The following is a 25,694-nucleotide window of genomic DNA, read 5'->3' on the forward strand; positions in this document are numbered from 1 at the left end:
AATCGGAAGAGGCAATGTCTGGTGAATACGGCAGGTGGGGTAGGACTTCCCAATTAAATGTTTCCAAATAGGTTTTGACCGGTTTTGCAACATGTGGCCGAGCGTTGTCATGTAGGAGAATAATTTTGTCTTGTCTAGAGTAGTAATGGACGCGTTTTTCTTTGAATGCTCGGTTCAATCTCATTAATTGTGTTCGGTAGAGAGCTCCAGTAATGGTTTCGCTCGGTTTGAGCAAATCATAATACACGACACCAAGCTAATCCCATCAAATACACAGCATGAGTTTTTTCCATAAATATTCGGTTTGGCTGTCGATGTTGAAGCATGGCCAGGTGGTCCCCATGATTTTCTCTTCTTTGGGTTATCGTAGTGGATCCACTTTTCATCATCAGTGACTGTACGATGCAAAAAACCTTTTCTTTTATGCCTGGCAAGCAGCATTTCACACGTGCAAAATCGGCGTTCAACGTCTCTTGGCTTCAGTTCATATGGAACCCAATTTCCTTGTTTTTGAATCATTCCCAACGATTTTAAACGATGTGCTTGTTGAAATTGCTTGTTGAGTCACTTCTAATGTAAGTGCAAGTTCTTCTTGCGTTTGGCACAAATCTTCCTCCAATAATGCTTCCAATTCCGTGTCTTCGTACACTTTCGGCCTTCCACTACGTTCTTTGTCTTCCACGTCAAACTCACCGTTCTTAAACTTTTGAAACCACTCACGACAACTTCTCTCACTTAAAGCAGTCTCACCATATGCTTCTGCAAGCAATCGATGAGCCTCAGCTGCAGATTTCTTCAAATTAAAGAAGTAAATCAAAAGTTCCCGCAAATGACGCTTATTCGGCACAAAACTTGACATTTTCGCACGAAAAAAATTATGTGATGCTGATACGGAGTCACTAATACTTCAAGGTTGTGTTGTTACCAGATGTCCAAACTTACGATATTATGTTTTACATCTGACAATGTCAACATAACCTTCTGGTGGAGCCATCTTTTGTCGAACGACGGAAACTTATTTGTACTCCTAATAGATGGCTACTGCGTAAAGGGCGATTTATTGTATAAAATTATTAATGGCAAGACTTTAATAGTCATACCGGAATCGATGTAATCCAACATTATTCGACATGTACATAACCGAGGTCACTTTGCTGCAGACAAAACAGAGAAGATGATAAAGATGGACTATTGGTTTGAAAAGATGTATCCGAAGGTAGAAAAATTTGTGTAGAATTGCATAGAATTTATCCTGGCGGAGAAGAAGTCTGGCAAACTCGAAGGATGGTTACACTCCATCGACAAAGAAAGCATTCCATTTGGGACATATCATATAGATCATCTTGGGCCTTTGCCATCTACTAAAAAGAAGTATGTTTATATCTTCGCCGTCGTGGCTTCACCAAATTTATTTGGTTGTATCCAGTAAAAACAACTAGCACCTCGGAAGTAATTGATAAATTGATTAAACAGAGTGCCGTCCTCGGAAACCCCCAACATATAATTTCAGACCAAGGTATCTCGTTTACCTCGCGCGACTTCAAGGAATATTGTAATGACGAAATGATAGAACATGTGACTATCGTTACGGGCGTACCGCAAGGGAACGGCCAAATAGAGAGAATGAATCGTACCTTGATTCCATTGCTGACGAAACTAATGGCTCCGAATCCTGCAGAATGGCATAAATATGTCGACAAAGCACAAAGATATTTGAACAACGTACCTAGCCGAAGTACTGGAATGTTGCCGTCCTACCTTTTATTTGGTATTCGAATAAAAGTGAAGGAAGATCCTGTAATTAAAAACATTCTCGAAGAAGAAAGAGTTCTGACATACCAGGAGGAACGGGATAAGTCTCGTGAGTTCGCGAAAGAATCCATCGCCAAAATATAGGAAGAGGATAAGCGCACTTATAACAGGAAGAGGAAAGCTCCAACCAAGTATCAAGAAGGTAACCTTGTCGCCATAAAGCGTACTCAAGGTAGACCAGGGTTGAAATTCACTGCTAAATGCTTAGGCCCATATCGCATCAAGAAGACGCTCCGAAATGAACGATACGTCGTCGAGAAGGTAGGAGAAGGAGAAGGTCTCTGCATGACGTCCTCTGCAGCCGATCATATGAAGCCTTGGGAGACTACATTGTTTTAAGCATCTAAGGACAGATGTGCAGAGAATGGCCGAGTGTAGGGAGCGTTGGCGCCTTTAGTTTTTGGCGCTCGTAGTTAAGCAGTGATGTTAGAAAAGCGGCGCTGAAGTAGCGTTGGTTACGCGCTCTGCGGTGTGTGGCGGCTGGGCAGGAAAAACAAGCGAGCGAGTAGAGACAGGGAGAGACGGTGTGTGTGTGCGAGAAACGACGAGCGTAGCAAAACGTTTTACAACGAAGATCCTTGTCATTCGATTGCCTTCTTGTCCGTACTTACCTTATATTCTAGCCAAAATATATTCATCATCTTAACAAGAGGTTTATTATTAATGAGCCACCTCTACAATAGGGATTACAATCTCTTAAAAATAGAACATAGCAGGACGTTATATGCATTCATATTATTCAGAAATAGCTAACTATTTAAGGAATTTATCGATCCAAGTTCATCAAAAATTGCTTGTTTAGAATTAAATTTCTTTGTGTACAAGATCTTTTACAAAATCTTGTATAATATTTCCAACAAGAATTTAAAGTAGAACAGTTGAAACCAAAAAAATTTCAGGGATCTATACTTTACAATAAAAATAGTGTGGAATATAAGTAAGCCAGTGTATTAAGTTAATAAACTCGATGACAAATAGATGTAGTGAAATATTAAAACATAAAGGAGCTATTTAACAAGATGTTAAATCTCTAAAAGTTTTCTTGTGTAATTTTCATTATACTAGGTGCGCAACTAAGTTTCCGGGTTTCACACATGGATGGCGCTAACGACACATGTAGTCGACATACATGTCTGAAGTTGTTTTTTTAGCTTGCACATAGCTTGGACATCTGTTAACAATAACCAGTCGTAATACTAACACATATAGCAACGCAAAAATATTTTTTCTAACAATGAAGATGTCGAGTTTTGTGCCAAATAAACAGCATTTGCGAGAAGCTTTGCTTTTCTGCTTTAACTTGAAAAAAAAAGTGCAGCTGAAGCACGTCGTCTGCTTGAGGAGTTCGCCTACGGCGAACATGCACCATTGAAAACTACCTGTGAAGATTGGTTTAAACGCTTCAGAAGTGGCGATTTCAACACTGAGGACAAGGAGCGCTCCGGAAGACCAAAAACAATTGAGGACGCTGATCTGCAAGCGTTATTGAATGAAGATGATACGCAAACACAAGATCAACTTGCGGAGGCATTAAACATGACTCACCAAGGTATTTCCAAACGTTTACATCCCATGGGAAAAATGCAAAAGGAAGGAAAATGGATGCCGCATGAGTTGACTGAGAGACAGATAGAAAATCGAAGAACCACTTCCGAAATTTTGTTTTTGCGGCATGAGAGAAAGAGTTTCCTGCATCGAATTGTTACTGGCGATGAGAAGTGGATATATTTCGAGAATCCCAAACGCAAAAAATCGAAGCATCAACATCGACGGCACGGCCAAATCGCTTCGGAAAGAAGACAATGTTCTGCGTTTGGTGGGACCAGAAAGAAATCGTGTACTATGAGCAGCTGAAACAGGGCGAAACTGTCAATGGGCATCGCTACCGACAACAACTGATCAATTTGAACCATGCATTGCTCGAAAAACGGCCAGAATGGTACACGAGACACGAACGAGTGATATTGCAGCACGACAACGCTCCATGCCATCGCACTTCCATCGTCCACGACACCATCAAAACGCTGAAATGGGATCTGTTACTGCACCCGCCGTATTCGCCAGACCTGGCCCCTTCCGATTATCACTTGTTCCGGTCGATAGCGCATGGCTTGGCTGGGCAACACTTGGCCAATTTCGAAGAAGTGCGAAATTGCTTAAATTGATACAATTTAAGATTCCGGGATTCCGAGATTTTTTGGATTCCATCCCGGGATCCCGGGACTAGTCCCGGCATTATATATATGTAAAGAAAGAAACAAGCAATACTTACAAATAAAGAATTATTTTATTTATAGAACGTTGATAGACTTGTATGAGCATTATGACAATCAAAAAATAAAATTTCAGTAAAAATGAAAGCAACTTACATTAATGATTGCACAAAAACCGTTACAATTAAAAATTAAATTTTTTGTATAATAAAAATAAAAATAATTGTTTATTTTTTCTCACATTTGAAAAAGCGACTTTAAAAATAATAAAGCATAAATTTTGTTAACAAATATCTGATCGAGGATCCTGGATTCGAGCTTGTGTTGCGCCAGTTTTTCCGCGAAATTTAAAATAGAAAACTCCCTTAACCCGTCCCCGTGGCACGGACGCACCGGTGTATCCAGCTAAAACCGTGCCATAAGTAGCACTCATTCTCGTGTTATATTGAATTTTAAGTGTAATAACTATTGTTGTAGAATTTTTATCAAGTATTTTTTGGGTCGCTGATTACGAATTTCAACTTAGTTTTTATAATATGTTAATAAAAAAACTATTATCAAATTAAAATATCGGAAAACTGTAAATTTTTTTTTCACATACGGGATGTGTGAGAGTGAGAAAGGGTGAGAGGGAGAAACTGAGGAGAGCGGCGTCCGATGGAGGGATCGGCGTCGTTAGAACAGGGCAGCGGCGTTATCAATGGATTTCGTACGACGTTCGGCGTCGTTTGACCGCAGCGCCTAAAGGAATCCGAGTGTTTGGTAGTACCAAAAAACAGAGGATGTACGACGAAGAGCGAGCAGCGAACGAGTCAGTTCGCAGCGAGCAGCAAGAGCATTAAGAGCGATTTTATATAAAAATCGTTAATTTAATGACTTAAGAAATGACTAATTACTTTTATTTATAATATTAAGCATTTCTAAACATGTTAGTCGTCATATTCGACTCGCCATTTTGAATTTCTATATTTTGACCTCAAATTCGGCTTCAGCGACCAAAAAAACTAAAATATACAAATTATTGAAAAAATCCGCCCCGTCATTTTTTGGGGCGGTTTCAGTGCATTTTACTGAATTTTGCTCTGCCACGGAAGGAGTTAATATTTAAAACAAATAAAAATAATACATGGAATTGAATTTAAAATATAAATACACATTTCTCTAGCAAATCTAAAACTTCAGTAATAAGTAATCATTATTAAAGTAAAATTTTTGTAAAACTAAATCTAAATTTAAACATTAAATTAAAAATCTAAATCTAAAAACTAAATTTTGTAAAACAAAAATTTTTGTAAACTTTTTGTAAGTATTATATAGAACATATATAGAACATTAAGCATTAAATTTTGAAATACCGAAATCCCGGGATTTGTGATGTTGAATCCCGAGTATTTTCGGGACCAAAAATTTGGCCGGGATCCCGGGATTAGGAACCCCAGTTCCTATTTAAAAAATGCAAGTTGACCTTCGAATGACCTTGAAAATATGTTATCTAGGGATAACGTAAGCGCTTGCCGGGCGACTGCTCTAAACCACTGAGCTACCTGACGCTCCATACTCACGACATTCTCCTCTCCCTAGATAACGTTAAGAGATGTCGTTTGGAAGCGAAATCTCTAGTGCTATCTCGAGCGCACGACGACTACAGAGAGAGGCATTGTTACTTGTACCTAGTGGTACAAGCTGGTGGTCTCTCAAAGTCAGGTTGCTATCCTTTAAGACCTATTGTCCATGTATGCCGGCCTCCATCGTTGCCCCTCCTTATCCCGAGTATTTTCGGGACCAAAAATTTGGCCGGGACCCCGGGATTGGGAACCCTAGTTCCCATTTAAAAAACGCAAGTTAACCTTCAAATGACTTCGAAAATAGAGGTCAAGATTAAAGTCAAGGTCATCATAAGGTAGCTCACTTAAATCCCTACAACTTTTATTTAGATCATTTTCCTTGAAACTTCAATACTGAAGAGTTATTTGGGGTGGGACATTAAAATAGGACACCCTGTATACAGGGTCTGCCAAAAGTTCCGGAACGGCTAATTATTTAATAAACTAATGATTTTTTAAAACAATGTTTGAAACAAAAGATGTAGGGCTTAAAAAAAGTTATCAGATATTGATAATTGTTTGACCTTGGAATGACCTTGAGAAACGTAATCAAGGCCGATATAAAAATCTTAAACGGAACCCCCTTTTTTGTTACATATTCTTATAGCTGACGTAGAGACGTTTCCGAAACACTGGTTACAAACTTTCTTTCCATAAGAACTTTTCCAGTTATGGGACTTGAAAGTTAAAATATCACCGGCATTATTAGCATTACCCAAGGTATACCACGTGGAGGTTGCACGGTCGGATTTATATCTCTTGTGTGTGTGTGTGTGTGCGTGTGCGTGTGTGTGTGTGTATGTATGTGTGTGTGTCACAGCAGAGATAAGGACCCCACGATTCATAACTGCCGTAGTATTTATTTACGTAGTATTAGTATGCAGAATAACGACTGAGCGTCCGCACTAGGTAGTGTTTTGTCCCCACCTCTCACGCGCAGAGCACTCGGGTTCACGCACGCTACGCACACAGAGCTGGCGCAGCTTTAATAAATTTGCTAAAGAAGATTGGTGCGAACTTAACTTTGTCTCAAAAAACAAAATCAGAAATATCAATCTGTGGATATAATCTATCCTACACAAACATTTTATTCATTCTTCGTTTAATGTAATTGTTTTCACTTTGGACAATACGTTTAACTGATAAGGGAAGAATTAGTATTCTTATGATGCGAGGTTTTGATGGTAGAATTATATCTTATCAAGAAATAACCAATTTATTTAACAATACATACATTAATCGTCCTCCAGTTTCAAAATCATCTGTTTATCGGACTGTTAGTCGTTTTGAAGAAACTGGATCAATTGAAGACGAACCAAGATCTGGAAGACCTAAAGACGCTACCAACGATGATAAAGCTTTAGAGATTTTGCTAAATATTAGGTGTAGTAAAAAGAAATCCATTATTTTTGCATGAAATTGAAGGCTTTAATTACCATAGTTAGAATGATCCGATTTAGGTCAAATATGCGCCGTTTTGTTCGATAACTTGTTACCATTTTGAAGGTAATTTCATTATGCCTCTCTCATAGAAGCCCTTGTCCCTATTGGCAAAAAATTGAGATAGTCGATTTTCACAAGCCTCTCTTGAAGCGAATTTTTCACCAGAAAAATTGTTCGCCATGGACAGGAACAGATGGTAATCACTTGGTGCCAGGTCCGGACTATAAGGTGGATGCATAAGAACCTCCCAACCAAGCTCCTGGAGCTTCTAGCGAGTCACTATCGATGTGTGTGGCCTGGCGTTGTCCTGATGGAACACAATTCCTCTCCTATTGGCCAAAGCTGGCCGCTTCTGGGCGATTGCTTCCTTCAGACGGTCCAATTGTTGACAGTACAGTTACGAGTTAAGAGTTTTGCCGTAGGAGAGCAGCTCATAGTAGATAATTCCCTGCCAATCCCTCCAAACACACAGCAAAACCTTCCTGGCCGTCAATCCTGGCTTGGCCACCGTTTCCGCCGGCTCACCGCGATTCGACCACGACCGTTTTCGCTTGACGTTGTCATAAGTGATCCACTTTTCATCACCAGTGACCAACCGCTTCAGAAATGGGTCGATTTTGTTGCGATTCAGCAGCGATTCGCAGATGGAAATTCGGTCCATGAGGTTTTTTTTTATTAACTCGTGTGGCACCCATACATCGAGCTTCTTTTTGTATCCAGCCTTATTTAAATGGTTCCAAACGGTTTTTTGTGCAATCTTTAGCTCTTGGGCAATCGAAACAGTGCTTACATGACGGTTGGACTCGACAATGTCCATGATTTTATCGATATTTTCGACAATTGGCCTTCCTGTGCGTGGTGCATCTTTGACATCGAAATTACCGGAACGGAATCGACGAAACCAAAATTGCGCGTGATTGGCTGTTACAGTATCAGGACCATAAATACTATTCACATTTTCAGCTGCCTGGCTTGCGTTTTCGCCTTTATCGACGAAAAACTGTAAAATATAGCGTATTTTCTCTTTGCTAGTGTCCATCTTTGACGCGCGCTCAAACAAAACTGAGTCAACTAATCACAAAACTGTCAGAAAAGTTTTTTTAGTACGAAATCTCATCTTTCTAACGCCATCTAGTGGAACCCGATCGGACTTATACAACGCGAGATACAGATAACTAAAGCCATCTATTGGAAAAATAATGGATTTCTTTTTACTACACCTGATACAATAAAAAATCCTTATAAAACGCTTACAAAATTATCTCAATAAAGTGAAACTAGCATAACATCGGTTTGTAGAATTCTACAAGAACATAAGTACTACCCGTATAAAATGCATTTGGTACAAGAGCTGGCCGAAGACGATTTGACAGGAGAATTGAATTCTGCGATATGATAATGACACGATTTGATGGTAATAATCAATTCTTTACTTGGATTTGTTTCTCCGATGAAACTACCTTTGAATTAAATGGATTAGTTAATCGACATAATTTGAGGTACTGGACTGATGAAAATCCTTACTGGATGAGAAACTGTCACACGCAGTATCCTCAGAAGATAAATGTTTTGGCCGGGATATTCTCTAATCGTATCATAGGGTCATTTTTTCTAGACGGGAATTTGACAGCAGAAATTTATTTGAATTTGTTGCAAAACCGAGTGGTACCAGCTATCCGAAACATTATTGGAGATGCTTTTGAACATATTTGGTTTTAACAAGATGGGGTTTCATTTCATTTCGGTTTAAATGTCCGTCATTTTCTACGTGAAACTTTTGTTGGTCGATGGATTGGTAGAAGAGGTATAATAGAATAGCCACCAATATCTCCTGATCTAAATCCGTTAGATTTTTTCTATTGGGGACATTTAAAAAGTATGGTCTATGAAACGAAATATAGACGATCTAAAAGAAAGAATATTAAATGTTTCAGATTCCATTATCCACCAGAAGTTTTGAGAAATGTTTTAAATACATTTTATGTTCGCTTGAGACACTGTTAAGCAGCACAAGGCCATCAGTTTGAACATTTAACAAGATAATATGCACACATACTACTCTCGACAGACATAGGCTGCGTACACGCACGCTACATACACATACAGCAGAGAGGGTTTGGAGTCAATAAATACTACGGCAGTGACGAACCGTGGGGTCCATATCTCTGCTGTGACACACACACACACATACACACACACGAGAGATGTAAATCCGACCGTGCAACCTCCACGTGGTACATCTTGGGTTAATGCTAATGTCGGTGGTATTTTAACCTTCAAGTCCCATAACTGGAAAAGTTTTTATGGAAAGAAGATTCGTAACCAGTGTTTCGGAAACGTCTCAACGTCAACTATAAGAATATATAACAAAAATAGGAGGTTCTATTTAATATTTTTATGTCGATCTTGATAACGTTTTTCAAGGTCATTCCAAGGTCAAACAATTATCAATATCTGATAGCTATTTTTAAGCCTTACAACTTTTGTTTCAAACATTGTTTTAAACAATCATTATTTTTTTAAATAATTAGCTATTCCGGAACTTTTGGCAGACCCTGTATATTAGAGGTGTGTAATTTGCTGTTCTGCTCCCGTTCGTTCCCGACTGCTCATGCTGGCGACTCCCGCTGCTCCACGATGAGTGGAAGGGATAGAAGCGACAGGAGATCATTGGGAATGAGCTCGATTTATCTCGGTCGAGACTGCCGAGTCTCGGGATTCCTGACTACTCCCGACTCCCGACTAATCCCGAAACCAACGAAATGTAGCTTAGAGGCATGAAAACCGTGCTTCTGACCGATTCCGATACTTTTATAAACCAGTATCGTTTTACAGATTTTGCATTGCACAAAACCAACAGATGCATTAGTCTGACTGTCAACTAGTACCAATGTATCAACGTATATACAACGTATATCTATAGTAATATATGTATACAGAGAAAGTGGAAGTAAAAAAGAATGTTTTAAAGTGAATATGTCATATTCCTATACACTCTATGATATTTTTTTCGAAGGGTGAATTTCTTTAGAGTACGTACGTATAAACGTATATAAAGTTATTCCAACAGTCACTACTTTTATCTGTGCTAGACTTTTCTATTAATTAAATACGTCCATTTTGTGTCTTTTCGCTAGTTCATCTTTTGTAAAAGAAGACATTTTTATGTTATATATATTGAGCGCTATACCGTACGAATTCTTAAACTCTAATGTGATGATATTTTCCGCCACATGAGTATTGTCTGTGTAGATCAGTAAGAAATACGATACATCGCTACTGCGACGAAAGATTTCGATTCTCGCCATATGGTGATTCTCGACGTGCGCTTGTTTTTCAGATTTGCGTGTCTGAGAAGCAAGCGCATATGCGGCGAGAATCAAAGTCTTTTGCCGCAATAATGACGTATCTTATTTTTTATTGATCTACACAGCAATCCATGCATATTCGTGTTGCAGAAAATATTGTCATGTTTAACTTTAATAACTCGTGTACGGTACGATGCTCTCTATGTAAATAATAGAATAATATATTTCATGAAGAAAGAACTGACGGACAAGATACAAAGCGGACGTTTATAATTAACAGAAAAAACTGTCACATATAAAAGTAGAGTTAATTGTGACACAAGTTTATAATACGTATTCTAAAGAAATCAACCTCTTGAAAAAATTATTTATTATAGAATGTGTAGAAATATATGAAGCACATATATTTATGTTGAAATATTCTTTTCCGTTCCCAGCTCTCCCACTCTTTTGCTCTCCAACTTTCTTTATGTACATATATTACCGCAAATACATATTATATTTATATTGTTGTTTCCGAGCCACAAAGTTTGTGGCAGCGTCCGTTGTCCGTGAGCCTTACGTATCTGATGCTGATTTTGACAACTGAACGAAGATTGTCTGGACGACAGAAAATCGATAAGAAGAAAACAACAACAGCTGACAGAGAGTCTCCGGCAAGCTGTCATCGTAGACAGACGCGAGAATTGTAGATCAGAGAATTATTCTTATTTAAAGCTTGAGTGAGCTGGGCTGTAAATAGTAAAGTTTGTTATTCTTACGCGAGCGTTTTCATTTACCAGAGTGCAAGCGCGAGTGCGAGAGTGAGCGCAACAATATATAAATCTCTTTTGCTTATATTAGAGTTAAAAATGTAAATTCTATTTTGCACAATATTGTAACTATATTATATAACTCAGAAGTATCATTTTGATCCTAGTTAGATAAATATTTTATTAATTCATAAGATATAGTAAATTAATTTTCAATAAATAGTAAAAATTAGTTTTTATATATACAGAGTGTTTGAAAGCTTATCATGCAGACGAAAGTTGGAGATAGATTGGGTATAGCCGAGAAGAAAAGTCATGTACCATAATGTCAAATTGGCAATAGTTATCGAGTCATTAATTAAAACATGTGAGCCAACGAGCGCGTAGAAAGCGAAGGGCGGCCGCAGTAAGCACGTAGACATTTGATACAGGCGGAGTCAGCGAGTGACGGTAGGCGAGCGCGCGCGACGAGGGGCAACGTAAGCGACAAGAGGCGAGCGCGCGCGACGAAGAGCGCAAGAGCGCAAGAGACAAGAGGCGAGCGAGCTTTTTCTTTATAGCTTTTTCCTTATAGCTCGCTCGCTCTTAGTAACTATTGCCAATTTGACATTATGGTACATGACTTTTCTTCTCGGCTACACCCAATCTATCTCCAACTTTTGTCTGCATGATAAGCTTTCAAACACCCTATATACAGGGTGCACGATTTATCTGAAGACATTGAAATATCTCGAGAACTATGCATTGGATAAAAGAAAGTGGTTAATGAAAGTTGTTAGTCTCGAAGGGGGACATCCAATGATACCAAACTCGTCCTCCCACCCCACCCCCTGGGGGTGGGGGTTGGGAGCAACTTTGAAATCTTAAATGGAAACTCCCATTTTTTATTGCAGATACGGATTCTACGCCACAAAATACGTAAATTTTGTCCGAAACTTTTTTTTTGATTCGTGATAGATGGCGCTATAATCGCAAAAAATTATATTTTCCGCAATTCTCCAGAAATGATCATTGGATTGAGAAATAAAAAATACCTGTTCAATATTTTTAAAGAACATAATAAAAGTTATTTTATTTTTTATAGTTTTATAGTTTTTTTATAGTTATTTATTTTATAGTGAGCTCTGACCGCATTGCACTGCCTTTTATAATAAGCCGTAGTTCGCCATACACCTACAGTGGCGCGTCGAGCAGTTCCCTCTTCGATTCGGGTTCCCATTTGAGATTTGAACGTTACCACCCACCCTACCCCGAGAGGATGGGGGGGAATAACTTTTATTATGTTCTTTAAAAATATTGAACAGGTATTTTTTATTTCTCAATCCAATGATCATTTCTGGAGAATTGCGGAAAATATAATTTTTTGCGATTACAGCGCCATTTATCACGAATAAAAAAAAAAGTTTCGAACAAAATTTACGTATTTTATGGCGTAGAATCCACATCTGCAATAAAAAATGGGGGTTTCTATTTAAGATTTCAAAGTTGCCCCCAACCCCCACCCCCAGGGGGTGGGGTAGGAGGTCGAGTTTGATATCATTGGATGTCCCCCTTCGAGACTAACAACTTTCATTAACCACTTTTTTTTATCCAATGCATAGTTCTCGAGATATTTCAATGTCTTCAGGTAAATCGTGCACCCTGTATATATATACAGGGTGGTTGATTATAAGTTGCCAACTCGAAATGTGAAGGTAGATTGGGTTAAGATAAACATAAAAGTCTCATACCGTTTTGCGAGATTCGCAATAATTATCGAGTTATTAATGACAGAAATCTGAGGAATGGGAGCGCGCCGACATAGATAATTGGAGAAGCGTTGCAGCTGCTTGGGCCGCAGCGCGGCCCAGTTGATCCAGCAACTGTTGCCGGTGCGCGGCAAGGGGAAAGATAATACGCTGCTATTCGTTGTTTTATCTCGCCGGACTTACGTCTCGCCGCACGCCGCCAGCAGTTGCTGGGTCGAGTGGGCCGCGCTGTGGGCTGAGTGAGCTGCAACGCTTCTCCAATCATCTATATCGGCGCGCTCCCATTCCTCAGATTTCTGTCATTAATAACTCGATAATTATTGCGAATCTCGCAAAATGGTACGGGACTTTTATGTTTATCTTAACCCAAACTACCTTCACATTTCGGGTTGGCAACTTATAATCAACCACCCTGTATACAGGGTGTCTCAGAACTTTGGGACACGGGCTCCGTAGGGACATAGAGCTAAGTGAGAAGAACAAAAATATCCTCTACCATAATGTGAAAATCGTAATAGTTTTTTAGTAATAACCACGTAAAGTTTGGCGTTTTCCACGCCCATCGCGGCCTATAGACGCTCCGCGGCAAGCTGTGTGCGTAGGAGCTGAGCAATAACTCGTCTCGCGCTGACTGTCACGATGGCGTCTTGGCGCTTTGACGCCGCGCGACGGTTAGCGCGAGCTGCGTTATCGTTCAGCCCCTACGCACATAACTTGCCGCGGAGCGTCTATAGGCCGCGCTGGCCGTGGAAAACGCCTAACTTTGCGCTGTTATAATTAAAAAACTATTATGATTTTCACATTATGGCAGAGGACTTTTTTGTTCCTCTCACTTAGCTTTATGTCCCTACGGAGTCCGTGTCACAAAGTTCTGAGACACCCTATACACACACACACACACACACACACACACACACACACACACACAGAGTATCCTATTTTAATAGTGCACCTCGATTATCATTGCAGAAAGTGCTCAGATAGAAAAATGTTTTAGACAAAAGTTGTATGGTTTCGAGGGAGACATAAGATAGTGCCATTAGTGTGACCTTGAATAGTTGCTTGAAGGTCAGGTGAAGATTACCCTCAATTTCTCAAATGGAACCACCTACTTTTCATAATATATTCTTCCAGCTTACATCAAGAGCTCCTAAAAACTTCCTCCTATAAAAACCTATAATAAACCAATTAACCTTTTTTTTAAATACTTTTTAACTTATAAGGCAAAATCGGGACATCGTCCGGCCGGTCAAGGCAAGGTCGGGCATTGGCTGGGTCGGTAAACGACCCAGCCAATTAAAGCAAGATTGGTAAACGACCCAGCTAGTCAAGGTAAGATCGGTAAACGACCCAGCCAGTCAAGACAAAATCTGGGCTTTAACACGTTAAGCGCCAAGCCTGTTTTGTCTGTCTTTCCGTTTGGCCCGCGAGATAAGATGCCGTTGAAATCGGCTTACGGCCAGGGATCTGTTTAGGTTACGACAAAGCAATATAAATATTTTAGAAATGTTTATATTTATTCAGTGTTTATATTGTATGTTTATATTTATTCTCTGCGGTTCTTGGTCCAGTGCAGATAAAAACTTTCTCTCTTTCTTTACTTTTAAACATGAAAATGTCAGTCGAAGAGTGTGAAAGCGATAGTAGTGAAATTATTTTTGCTAAAAAACGGCGTAGAGTGGTTATTTTTTCGTCATCAGAGGAAGAGGAGGAGAATGTTGAAGAATGGTATGATCCGAGAGATGATCAACCAAAGCTTATACCTTTTACCTGTCCTTCTGGGTTTAGAATTGAAGATTTGAATATAAGGTCAGATGTAGCAAAAGAAACCTGCTATGAACTGTTTGTGTCGGATAAATTGTTCGAGGAAATCGCCGAACAAACAAACTTATATACATCTCAACAATCAGAAGGTAGGTCCTCGCAGCGCGTGTGCAAATGGACAGTGACAAACAAAAATGAAATAAAAATATTTTTCGGCTAATTATATGGGGTTAGTTAGACTACCATCCATATGTTTATATTGGTCCCATGATCCTGTATATTTCCTGCATACATTTCTGAAAAAAATCATATCCAGAAACAGATTTGAAATATTATTGAGAATGGTACATTTTGCAGACAATAGAGAAAGTAATGGTTCCAATCGTTTGTCCAAAATACAACCACTTATAGACACTTTGGGAGTAAATTTTAAAAAATAGTACAATCCAACAGAAGATATATGTATTGATGAATCGTTGGTTCCGTTTCGTGACCGCATTGTATTTAGATTATATTTAAAACAAAAGCGCCACAAATATGGAATTAAAATATTTAAGTTGTGTTGCGGATCTGGTTACACGTATGCCCTTCGTGTATATACAGGGAAAACTCTGAAAAAGGAAAACACTACGCCCACTAAAATCGTAATGTCTCTTTGTAGAGGGTTATTCAATAAAGAACACATGCTGTATACCGACAATTGGTATACGAGTTTAGAATTGGCGGACAAGTTAATTGATAAAAATATTCATTTAGTGGGAACATTACGTTTAAATCGACGGGGAAATCCGCAGCAAGTAATAAGTTAAAACGGGGAGAAATTATCGCAAAGGAGAATAAGAAGGGAGTAACCATTTTAAAATGGAAAGATAAGCGGGATATCCTACTTCTGTCAACAAAACATTCATCAAAAATGGTGAATGTTGAAAGTCGATCAAAACACAACTTGAAACCATAAATTGTAGTCGACTATAACAGAAGAAAGGCAGATGTCGACATATCCGACCAAATGAATGCCTATAATAATCCACTACGAAAATCTATGAAATGGTACAGAAAGCTAGCCTTTGAGCTCTTACTGAATACTTCAATTCTGAATGCTTACATTTTATATAAAAATATCACCAAGAAAAATATCTGTATCACTGAATTTCGGAAGAAATTAGCTGCGCATCTCACAAATTGACAGGACGAAGACATTCCATCTAGCAGTACTGAAAATACTTCTAAAAAACCGTGACAATCTCCAAAAAAAAAACCTGGAAAAGTCTCTAAAATGCGAAGATATTGTAAACTATGCTACGAAGAAAATGAGGCACAATTTAGTAGAGAAATGGCCAGAAAATTGACTAAGCAAGTTGCCACATTTTGTAATATCTGCAAAGGATAGATAACCGTTTTTATGTTTACCGTGTTTTAATAAAACCCATTAAAATTTTTTGGTAAGAAATATTTAGGTGCATTCATGATACGATCCTGAAATTACTTAAAATTTATTTAGAATGTAATTTTTTTAGTTTTATATCGTATTTTATACTGTCAGTCACCGGTGACTGACGCGGTCCGAACGAAAAGTTCAGTGTCAGTCACCGATGACTAACCTGGCGCTTAACGTGTTAATTACGTCAGGTGTTCGAAAACCTGGCCATTTACTTGTATGCATAGCTCCAGTCTATGTCGAAAATCGTCCCTAACTTTTTGAAGAACACCTGCATTAATATTTCTGCATGCTTCTCTGATACGATATTTCATATTTTCTACAGTCGTAGGTTGTTCCGAAGAAACTTTGGAACTCTCTGCTCCTTTGCCAATGTGGATTCACATCTGAATAATAATGACAGTTATGTAAATTAACACCGCCTCTGTTGCAGATCGTAGCTTCATCAGAAAAGAGGATATTAACTATGGACTGGGGGTTTGCTCGGATTTGATCTTGAGCCCAGTTACAAAAATGTATACGGCGTTGAAAGTCCCTCTCTTCTAATTGTTGGATTAGGTGGATATGGTATGGATAGAACTTGTCGGCCTTGAGCACACGATTGGCTGTTAATTTGGGTATACCGTGTTGCTTCTCAATTTGTCTCATAAAGATTTAAGGATTAAAAACAACGGCACCTATAACAATCAATGATGTGACCTCGTTAGGGCCCGATTTTCGACATATTCGTTTAAGAATGCCCTGTTCAGCTTTGTCGCAAAGTTTCTTTATTATTTCTCCTATTTAGACGCCCTCATATCAGGATGGCGTTTGTCTAGGAATTTTTCAGCATAAAATCTTTCTGCTGCCAAGTAATTATTTCTAGCCTCACCGAATGTACAAATCATATCCACAATTTCATTTGGTGAATAATCGGCCATAATTATAATAAAAAAACAAAACAATTATAATAAGGAAACAAAAACTTCGCAAAAGTATAAAGTTTCTATCTTAACAAGAAAAAGTTAGTAAATAATAATATGCATTTGACTGTTTTTCTTACAATGAATAAATTTCCACTGTTTGTTTAGATCAGAAACTGCGCGACGACACTGACAATTGTCTATAGCGTGAGCGGAATAGAAATCTTAAGAACGATACGTTTTTAACATAAAATTTTCTCCATCGTTTTCTGGATTTTTGAGTCGTTTATCGATCTTGCATTGACTGGGTCGTTTACCGATCTTGCCTTGACCGGCTGGCCCGATCTTGCCTTATAAGTTAAAAAGTATTTAACAAAAAGATATTTTATTATAGGTTTTTGAAAGCTCTGTAAGCTAGAAAAATGTGTCATGAAAAGAGGGTGGTTCCATTTAAGAAATTAAAAGTGATCTTCACCTGACCTTCAAGCAACTATTCAAGGTCACACTAATGGCACTATCTTATGTCTCCCTCGAAACCATACAACTTTTGTCTAAAACATTTTTCCATCTGAGCACTTTCTGCAATGATAATCGGGGTGCACTATTAAAACGGGACACCCTGTATACTGACTCATTTCAATTTAATTTTAATTTGTCCACTAAAATATCTCAAAAAATATAAAAGATACAGAAAAACGTTTCAAATAAAAATTATTTGATTTAAAAGGAATATAAGACGATACCATTTTGTTCACATATGGCATCACTTTCAAGATATTCATTGATCATCACTTTTCTTGGAAAAATGGGAACATCTATTTTTTTATTACATCATTTTTTTCTACTAATTAATTTGGACAACTTTTGTCTGAAACATTTTTTTATTTACTTAATTCATCATTTTTAAGACATTTAAGGAAAATTTGGTAACCTACAATATTTAGTTTACGATATCTCGGTAACTATTTATTAGAAGAAAAAGTGATATTTTTTTACTCTATATAGTTTCGAGAATATACTGTTATAATGATGCCCTAACTTTTGATTGTTTGATAATTTCGAAATTTCCAAAAAGTTAATAAAAGTTAGGGCACTATTATAATATATAATAATATATTCTTAAAACTAAAACAGTAAAAAAATCTAGTATCATTTTTTCTTTTGACAAATAATTACCGAGATATCGTAAGCTAAATATTGAAAAAGTTACCAAATTTTTCTTGAATATCCTAAAAAATATTAGGTAAAAAGTTTCCATTTAAGAAAAGTGATGATCAATGAATATATAGAAAATAGTGCCATATTTAAACAAAATGATATCGCTGTCTTATGTTCTTCAAACCAAACAATTTTTGCCTGAAACGTTTTTTTTGTATCATTTATATTTTTATTTGAATGGTATTTGAGTGGATAAATTTAAATGAGTCACCCTGTATATATGTGTATTTATTGAAATATGGTCTTAAACTATTGTCTTTTATTCAGTAAGATAATATTTTTTTCCCCAATTAAGTTAATATATATATAGGGTGACGAAAAAATACCGGGATCCCGAAATATATAAAAAATATAATTAATTAATATATCAAAAAATATAATATAATAAACTTTTATCAAAAATATTTCAGACAAAAGTTGTAGGGTTTCAAGTAACGCATTACATAGCAATATCAGTATGACCTTGATTAACATTGTCAAGGTCACATGAAAGTCATCTTAAATTTCTTAAATGAAACTTCCTATTTTTCATTATATATTCTTGTAGTTTATTTCGAGGGCTTTCCAAAACATTATAACTTAATGGTTTTTCGTTAAATATTTTGCAAGTTATTGCAATACAAGATAAGTTCTTGTAGCACTTCCTCAGATCTTTTCAAAACTTACTCACTTTAACTAAGTCATTTCGAAGTTATCGAGCTTTTTATGGTAAGATGTCTAGCTCATAAAGGCGAGGTCGCCAATTGTCCAGTCAATTAAAGCGAGATTGTTCAGTCAGCTAAGGCAAGACTGTCCAGCCAACTAAGGCAAGACTGGAAAGATTTATAGCAATTGTTCAAAATGTCGACCATCAACAGTTTGACAAAAAGCTATCTTATCGTAAAAGGATGAAACGGCATTTTGAATGTAATCAATAGGAATAATAGTTGATCTTCATCAAATTCAATAGTTCAATAGTTCAGCTTCATCAAGAATCCGATTTCGTAAATCATCCAGATTTTGTGGATTCGTTTTATAAATTCTGTCTTTTAAATAGCCTCACAGAAAGTAATCAAGAGGTGACAAATCTGGCGATCGAGGAGGCCATTCTACAGGTTCTCTTCTGCCTATCCATCGCTGAGGAAATACTGTATTCAGATAATTACGGACAGGGGCGCCGACTTGGGAAAAATATTGGGGGGGCAAGAAGTTATAACCTTTTTTTTAGTCCTTACATCACCAGGGGGAGGGGTGAAAGTATTTAGAAAGATGTAGGTTATATAGGATGTTAAAAGTTAACTTATCAATTAGGACATTTTGAATTAAAAGAAAATATCATGCCGTCCTTCTTTCTCTCACTCAACCTTGTACACATTGCTGGGAAATTGAGCCCGCGCATTGACAAGCAGTAACAGCTCAACTCTGAATAGAGTAAGGCATGCGTAATATTGTTTCATTTGTATTATTTGTGGTTGTTAAATAACCAGTAAAGAGGGTAAAATTATTGGTGGGGCATCGCCCCTCCAATAAAATTATTGGGAGGGTCAAAAGTGCTCTGCCCTCCCTAAGTCAGCGCCTATGATTATAGACATCCCTCCCGTAATGTGGCGCAGCACCATCTTGCTGAAACCATGTATTCTTGAAGTCGTCACCCATGATTGCTTGTATCGCTGGAACTATTTCATTTCTTAGCATATTCTCATATTTTATCGCTGTTAAATTGCCTTCAATAAAGAATAGACCCTTTTTTTGTTAACGGGGGAGAAATCCTCATGGATATCCCGCCCCTCTTGGGGGGGAGGCGGGGTTATGCCGGACTCATACCGGCTAAAACCCCCCGGGATGCCTACCAGGCGGGCCGGAGTGGGGGAGTCGGAGGAACTGCGCCGACATTCCCTCCACGACAAAGAATAGACCTATGAGAACGTTATTCAAAATGCTCAAACATTTAATTTTTGTGGATATTACGTATGTGCTTCTTAAATCCAGTTAGGATTTGTATCTGACCAGAATTTACAATTGTGTCGATTAACATAGTCATTTAACTGAAATGTTGCTTCCTCTGAAAAGACTATATTTGACAGATAGTTGGGATCTTCATCTATTCTTTCCATCATCAACTCAGAAAATTCAATACGCCTATCAAAATCATCATAACTTAGCTCTTGCACGAGGTGGACTTTATAAGGATGAAATTGATTAAGTTCTAATATTTTAAGCACAGATTTTTTATCTAGATCATTTTACTATCCTACTTTGCGCGTAGAATCATGCAGGTTTTTTATGAAGGATTGTAAAACATCTAATGATTTTTCTGGATTTGTTGCTGATGCACGTCTACCTGATATTGCACGATTTTTCACACTGCCAGTTTCCTCAAAACGCTTTATTCTTCTCTCAACAATAGATTTTGAAATGGCAGTATCTTGATCACGAAATGTTTCATTAAAAAGCTGTTTTAAGCATTTTTTCATAAAAATTATATTTTTCAATATATTTCAGGGTCCCGGTATTTTTCCTCACCCTTATATATACAGGGTGTTTCATTTTAAATGATATGGTCGATTATCTCGCGAATCGATAATTTTATTGAAATATTTTTTAAACGAAAGTTGCATGGCTTGAAGGGGAGCATATGATGGAAATGTGAACTCGACCTTGAGTAACCTTGTCAAAATCAGGTCAAGATCATTAATGTTTTTTTAAATGGAAACCCCTATTTTTTATTACATATTCTTACAGCTTATCTCGAGAGCTTTCCAAACACTATAATAAAGTTACGTTTCATTGAATACTTTCCGAATTATGAGGCTTGAAAGTTAGGGCAAGACCGATCGCGCACGCACGCACGCGCGCACGCGCACACGCGCACACACTCACCCACACACACAACTATATTATTCCTTTCTAAAAACTAAGGTTTATCTTCTCTCACCTCTAAAAAAATCCTTCACACTTATGAAGAAACTCTTACGGAAAAAAACACTCGAATATTGAGTATTTATACTCAATTGTTCGAATTCACCCTCAAATGTGAGTATATATATTCAAATTGGAGTGTATATATTTATATTTGAGATTAAATTCGAATAATTGAGTGTAGATACTCAATATTTGGGTATTTTTTTCGTAAGGGAAGTGCATATATTATACAATATTCTCCTCGAAATAATACTTCTTTTACACTTCTCGATAAAATTTTCTTTAATTTGAAGCACTTTTTATAACGATGGATTGACTAAATATATCAGAAAAAAATGTCAAAAGCATATTTTGAAAAGAATGTGACTATCGGAAACATCACATTCACTATTATATAAAATCTATGTAAACATAGAATTCACATATCCAAACATAGAATTCATATATCCCCACTTCGATAAAAGTTCTCCTCAAATTCAATGTTTCATTAACGATCATATTTTATTTAGCATGATAACAATTAAATATTCGTTAAATACGCTTCACATAATATATGCAATTGTATGTCAAAATTGGCTAATGTGATACTAGTAATATCATGTTTAGAAAACTTGTTTTTTATCTTTGTATAAATGTATAAATTTATATTGATTCAATGGTCAAAATTCAACATTCATAGTTAATGTACTGTTGTGTCCGAGCCATTAGGTTTGTAGCATCATCCGCGAGTATCTGATATCGATTTTGATATGAACTGAATGATGATTGTCTGGACGACGAAAAATCGATAACAAAAAAACAACAACAGCTGAGAAAGTCGGATAGTGACAGCGGTCGAGGATGGTTATGCGAAGACTAGAGTTCGTGAATTATTTGTAACGTGTTCCAATTTTTAATATTGTAATTAAATAGTAAATAGTTATTTCTAAACGAGTCGAAATTATTTTCGTGAACCCAGCACACGCGAGTCGGTGGCACGTAACAGTATTTTACATTAACTTACATTCGCTATCATATAAAGCTATTTTTATACGATTAATATATGGCTGATCATGAATATCATCAATTTTTATATATGCTTATGTATAATTTTTCAACATTGCGTTATCAAATATTTGATGGACTCTAATTTTTCATAGTTGCATACGTAAGTATAATGTATCATTAAATTGTTATATCCATGAATAATAGTAGATAGAAAAATTGTTTGTTATATTTTGTATGAATTTCGGAACGCATTCATCTCTTTTAGTGAGAGAATTTTTTCTATTAGGTAAGCAAATTCTTTCACTGAACAAAACGAGTACATTTAAAAATTCATAAAAGTGACAAATACCACGATGGTACGTTGCACTACTAACACAATGTGTGATTTGCATTAACTGCAAACATATTCATTTTGCATTCTTGTCGGTAATTTGAGGCATTAGAATTTTTTGTTTGTTAAATGCAATGACTTTAAAAAGAGAATCTTTGTATAAAGTTCTTACCTCCTAAAAATAATTCTACAAATATTAGCACATTATATTATATCCATATAGTAAATATGTATTATCATCATAAAAAAAATATATATATGTGTATGTGTGTGTGTATGTATGCATGTGTGTGTGTGTACTTCTTATTTTTAAATAAGATTCAAGAAACAAAATTTTTTATATCTCAGATTACTTTGACAAGAATGCAAAAGTAATAATTATGATATAATTATGACCACATATAAATGTGTCATTAATATTTATCATGTAGAAATAGAAAATGTTAACTTTCATGAAGTCCTTAAAAGTTAAAATTAATTTGGATTTATAATAATAATTATTTGGATTTTCATCATTGTCCCAAAAATTATTAAATCAATTCTTAGTTATTAATTAATAATTAATTCGTGTATTCTTTTTCCGTGTTAACTTTCAAACTTTTTAAGACAAATTATTTTCCAATTAAGAACTTACTTTCATTAATGCGAATCGCTGATCGTCCGCCAATTTCAATGAGGCTGACATTCTTACTGTTCAGACACCGTCAACAATTTTTTTCTTGAGTCTAATGTTTTTTTTAGTTGTAGCTTAACGATAAACAATTCCTTCGTTTCTGCAGAATTTTCACAATTAAGCAATGAAGCAGTTTCTTTAAGCAGCTGTAAAATTAAAAATATGATACAATTTATACCGTTAATATATCTAATTTTAATATGTTTTAATATTTAAGTAACAATCGCAATATGCAATTTTTAATGCCTTTTTGTTTTATAAATAATGCATGTACCTTCCTGTATACATTAAACTTCAATAAAAGCTTAAAGTTTACTATGTCAAAATTTATTACTAGTCTCTGCAAATGTTTATAAACTATTTAGATATATATATATTGATACATGATAACTATTGATTACTTATCATTGAGAGTTTGATATCATAACGCATTACATTATATATTATATCCAAATGAGACGAAGAAGCAATTAGGACGCTTAAATAGTTGTAATTAACAAGTACGACTAAGTTATAATAATTTAATGAATAATAATTTATTGAATAATAATTTATTGAAATTTAATGTACGTCTCATATCCATTTGCTTTTGCAAAATAATTAGATTATTTTCATCGATAGAATATATAATATATACAAGTGTATTAGATAACATGATAATACTGGATAAATTTATCGATCATGATCAAAGATCAAGGAAAATTGATGTCTCGAGTATCTTCCTTTTTACATTATATCTGTATATTAATTATTTTCTATCCACTTTATTTTTCAACGAACGTCAGTAAGATCGACATTGAAACTGAAAGGAAATTATATACGCTTCTTTTTATACATATTACATTAACTTTATTTAACTATATTGTTTAACTATATTTTAATTATTTAAATATACTAGATAGTGGTGTCGTCCCACAGAATATATACTAAGAAGAATTATTATGTAGGGTAATGTTCAATCTACCATTTATATCGTTTATACTGTTTCTGATTTAATTAACTGTATATTTTATGTTTCAAAACTATGATCGCGATAAATTATAATATCATAATCCGTGGCTATCCTAGAATTATAAGCTGATTATAAAATTCATGAACATTACGAAACCGCATATTACTAAACCATAACTAAATTTTATTAACTCGGTGCTATTTGTTTTTTATATTTGCATTTTACACAAAGCATAATATATGAATAACAAAAAGAAAAGAAACGAAAGAACTATTTTTTACGATATCGTATATATAGATATAATAAATGTTGATTCAATGTAACTGTACGAGTCAATTACCATTGAGTCATCATTACCGCTACAATTTTCAATGTCACACATATTTTCTCTATGTTAAAAAAATTTTAAAAATATTATGTTATAAGACATTTTAAAAATATTCAAAATTTTTAAACGTTCTTATCAAACAAAATGTTATTTCGTATTTTAATTGTTAGAATTTCAATTTTTGATTGTTGCAAAATATTAAACATTTTATCATTTCTATTCTAACATTTCAGATATCTTTTTCTCAAATATTCTTTGAACATGTCCATTTCTTTCGAATGTCTTTCGTATAGTTTTATTATTCGTATTGCCATTCACTGTATGTGCATTCTTAGCGATTACTGTGTTCGAAGCATGATATAAGAAAAAACAGTTAACGTGAAACTTAAAATAATTAAAAGAACGTACTAAATAAAGAATTACCTTAGAATATCGTAATCTTGAAATCGCTTCACATCAATCTTATAATTCATTTGACAAATGATCCATACCGAACGGAGCTATTTGAGATTGATTCACGATCGCAATCCGGCGTCGACTACACACTGGTGCAACAGGTGGCCGCATTCACCCGAGCCCATCACAACTGCGCGTTCTCTACGAAGGTGAGATAGACGTATTGTCGCGGGGTAAGCGGTATGAGAGGAGTGGTACTATCGTTCTCTTGGCAGGGGCCAAGTTCTACCAATCACTAAACTCCACCATCGCTATTTCCAACACTGTCCAATGTAGTTGTCGTCATCATCTCGATTTCTACTTGTAGACCCAATGTTTCTGACTTTCGTATGAGTACAGACGCTAGTATATTTCGACATTACTATGCGAATATTACTACTTGTACAGTTTGTCATGAAATTTATTCTACAGCGCAAATATACCTGCTTTGACTACAATATAGAACTGTAATATCAGAGCTCAATAAGTGGCACTCCGTAAGTAGCTGCTCCGTTTCCTTTCACAAAAAGAACGCATACTTATCGTCACTATTTCTTTGTTGAAATTTCAATAAAATAGATACATAACCTTAATGTTTCCCCTTTAAGTCATATGAAAACATTTTACTTTTATCTTCCTTCGTTTTATTGATATTTTTCCTGTTTAATATTGCTTTACGCACACTCATGCATGCACGTGTATGTGTGCGCGCGCGCGCGTGTGTGAAAAGTAAAGTAATAATAAAACTTAATTTATATAACAAAGTTTATTGTTTACATGTATAATATAAACATGTAGTGTAATAATCATATTATTGGAATTAACTTCTAATATTAGTAGAGTAAAAAAGTAAGAAAAAGAGAATAAAATAGACGGCAGGGAGAG

General features: G+C 36.0%; 1 protein-coding gene across 1 annotated transcript in view; it reads right to left on the reverse strand.

Annotated features, from left to right (window-relative positions):
* Positions 1-25,301, reverse strand: part of LOC105182985 (SEC14-like protein 2) — a 342,399-nt gene extending 317,098 nt beyond the window's left edge. The window contains exons 1-2 of the mRNA XM_025302604.1: positions 24,798-25,301; positions 23,056-23,240 (exon numbers count right to left, since the gene is read on the reverse strand). Of these exons, the coding sequence (XP_025158389.1) occupies positions 23,056-23,106 (51 nt within the window). The 5' untranslated portion in view covers positions 23,107-23,240; positions 24,798-25,301. The remainder of the gene's footprint in view (positions 1-23,055; positions 23,241-24,797) is intronic.
* Positions 25,302-25,694: the final 393 nt, after the last annotated feature.

Source organism: Harpegnathos saltator, unplaced genomic scaffold (genome assembly GCF_003227715.2).
Source record: "Harpegnathos saltator strain DR-91 unplaced genomic scaffold, Hsal_v8.6 scaffold505, whole genome shotgun sequence".
Classification (NCBI taxonomy): Eukaryota; Metazoa; Arthropoda; class Insecta; order Hymenoptera; family Formicidae; genus Harpegnathos; species Harpegnathos saltator.